This window comes from Centropristis striata, chromosome 1 (genome assembly GCF_030273125.1).
Source record: "Centropristis striata isolate RG_2023a ecotype Rhode Island chromosome 1, C.striata_1.0, whole genome shotgun sequence".
Lineage (NCBI taxonomy): Eukaryota > Metazoa > Chordata > Actinopteri > Perciformes > Serranidae > Centropristis > Centropristis striata.
Window position 1 is genome coordinate 19,866,185 of NC_081517.1, and position 2,733 is coordinate 19,868,917.

The window sequence follows — 2,733 nt, forward strand, 5'->3', positions numbered from 1 at the left end:
AGTAAATTTGTTTTGAGCTTTAGTCACCTACAACAGAACTCAGCTCATCATTTAGGCGATGCCCATTTTTATACCTTTCTAGTGATCAAAGTCAGCTACTTATAATTCAACTGGAAGTAGTAAGTTTTGGTTTTTTTTTTACAGAAATCCTACATCCTACTATTGCTTTGTGGGTAATGGTTCCTAAACCAATCAGAGAAGACATCAATTAGTACCTCTCCATTGCACCTGGTAGACCTCCAGATGAACTGCTGCTGGCTGCAAACACCAAAACATATTCTCAGTCTTATGCTCTCTTTTACACCATCAAATTGTTAAATGGAGTCATTATCGAAAGGAGATGAGCCATTTCCGACACCTCCTCCGTACTTCATACCGGGTAAAATATTCTTTACTTGATTCACTTGATCAGTTTTCACAGTTAAAAAACAACTTGTCTGTTTTTCTAGGTGAAAGTCTATCCGATCAAGATGTGCGGGTGTACCATATTCACTCACCTTTTACGCCTCCACCACTTCCCTCCTTCTCACTTTCTCCTGGAGTCGGCTGCTCCACTCAAACTCAGTCTCCTCTAACAGGTACATGCTCTCTTAACACCTGCCTCCATTTTGAATATGCAGAGTAGGCCTGAGTCACATTTTCTTTGTTCACAATTCAGCGATGTTCTTCCCTTTAGACTTGGCAACCGTTGATTCTCTGACCATTATTGGTGCTGTATTTAACTATCCGTTTGTAAATCATATGCAAAGTCTCTTATACATACTGATTTAATTCCACTGGTAGTGTCGCTCTTTAAATTGAATTTATTGACATGCAACAATTGAAAAATTATATTATTCAGCACACGTTCCTTGTACAGTTCAAGGCACGAACAAGTAGTATTCAGATCCCTTACTTAAGTAAAAGTTCTAATACCACACTGTGAAATTACTCCGCTACAAGTAAAAGTCCTGCATTAAAAAATACTGAAGTAAAAGCACAAAAGTATCAGCATTAAAATGTACTTATAGTATCAAAAGTAAAAGAACTTGTTATGCAGAATTATGCAGAACCCACTCAGATTGTTTTATATATTCCAAATGTGTTAAATCAATTATGTTAAATCTCGACCTGAAAACATCTAAAGCCGGCAGCTAAATCTAGTGGAGTAAAAAGCACAGTATTTACCTCTAAAATGTAGTGAAGTGGAAGTATAAAGCTACATACAGCTTTATACAGCGGCTGTGGCTCAGTTGGTAGAGTCAGTTGGCCCCCAACCGAAGGGTTGGTGGTTCGATCCCTCACCGTCGCAGCCTACATGTCGAAGTATCCTTGAGCAAGATACTGAACCCCAAATTGCTCCCGATGCTGTGTTCATCGGTGTGTGGATGAATTCCCAATGGTGGCAGGTGGGACCGTTTAGGGTAACCTCTGCCACCAGTATGAATTTGTGTGTGAAAGGGTGAATGAGCGCAGTCTGTAGTGTAAAGAGCTTTGAGTGGTCGCAAAGCGACTAGAAAAGCGCTATATAAGTGCAGGTCCATTTACCATTTACCATTGACCATACAAAATACTCAAGTAAAGTCCATCAAAATGATACTTAAGTACAGTCCAATTCTACAATGTCATTTATCAGTACTAGAGTTAATGTACTTAGTTACATTCCACCACTGTTTTGGATGATACTGTTAGTCAAACTTCTCAAACACTGATCAGATAATATTAAGGACTTATAATGTGACCTTCTTATCTTATCTTGAATATAATGGAACTAGATGGCACTTCATTGTGGTGCAAAAAGCGCCAAAAAATACATTTGAAAACCTGAATAGCAATTTTTCTTTTCCCCAAATCATGACCCAGTTACTCAGGATAATCCACAGACCTTATTGTGCCTGTGAGCAGGTATTTTTTATAATATAATATCATAATGTTATAATGTAAAATAAGCATTTCTTTGAATCCCCTCCTTCCCTCTAGCGCCTGCTCTGCCTCCGCCCACTCCCAAGCCAAAGTTTGTGAGCTACGAAACGCAGCTGTATCGCTGCCCAGCTCTGACAACATGCCCGTCCTGTCAGACTCAGGTCACCACGCAGGTCTCCTTCCAAGTCGGGAGGCACGCGTGGCTCATGTGTCTTGTGTTTGTGTTGTGCGGGTGAGGAGGAACTCATTCAGACACATTAATCTGGTTGTATGATCTATAAGAAGACTGATAATGTATCATTTCTATCTGGCAGGTTGCTGCTCGGATGCTGCCTGATTCCTTTTTTTGTGAACCATTTCAAGGACGCCTATCACACTTGTCCTCGCTGCCACCGAGTCCTCCATGTACACAGGAGAACGTGCTGCGAATGAACACACACTTTGACTCTTAACAGGTTCATGTAATGAACATTATGTTCTATTACATTACAATATGTATGCCTGGTTTAGTCAGTCCGGATAACCCATAATATATAGATTTATGTTTAATATGTAAGAAGAAATGTAAAATTTTTAACTATTTTAATCATGTTTTGTACAAAATAATGTTGAATAAATGTTTTCCGTGGCATTTTTCATGTTTTCTGTCTTATAGAAGAAAAGAAAAGCACAAAACAGAAGAAAATGCTAAACTTGGGCACAAGAAGGACAGTTGTTAGCATGCAAATAATCAAATTATCTAGATTTGAAGGCTGATGTGTTGATGGAGCCTGCATCTTTTGGTTTATCAAAGCTGCGCAACTCCATGTGGTATCAATATTTGACATGGGA

The 2,733-nt window shown here is 39.2% G+C and overlaps 1 protein-coding gene across 1 annotated transcript; it reads left to right on the top strand.

Moving 5' to 3' along the window:
• Positions 1–213: 213 nt before the first annotated feature.
• LOC131972311 (lipopolysaccharide-induced tumor necrosis factor-alpha factor homolog) lies at positions 214–2,533 on the top strand. The gene is made up of 4 exons (XM_059334129.1): positions 214–379; positions 450–578; positions 1,960–2,134; positions 2,217–2,533. Exons 1-4 carry the CDS (start codon positions 319–321, stop codon positions 2,332–2,334), a joined length of 483 nt encoding a protein of 160 aa, XP_059190112.1. The 5' UTR covers positions 214–318; the 3' UTR covers positions 2,335–2,533.
• The last annotated feature ends 200 nt before the right edge of the window (positions 2,534–2,733 follow it).

Bases quoted from the DNA above. Each gene is read 5' to 3' on its own strand.
- LOC131972311 (XM_059334129.1), top strand. From the start codon at position 319: ATGGAGTCATTATCGAAAGGAGATGAGCCATTTCCGACACCTCCTCCG. The intron at 380-449 runs GTAAAATATTCT...CTGTTTTTCTAG, and splicing joins TCCTCCGTACTTCATACCGG to GTGAAAGTCTATCCGATCAA. The intron at 2,135-2,216 runs GTGAGGAGGAAC...TCTATCTGGCAG, and splicing joins CTTGTGTTTGTGTTGTGCGG to GTTGCTGCTCGGATGCTGCC.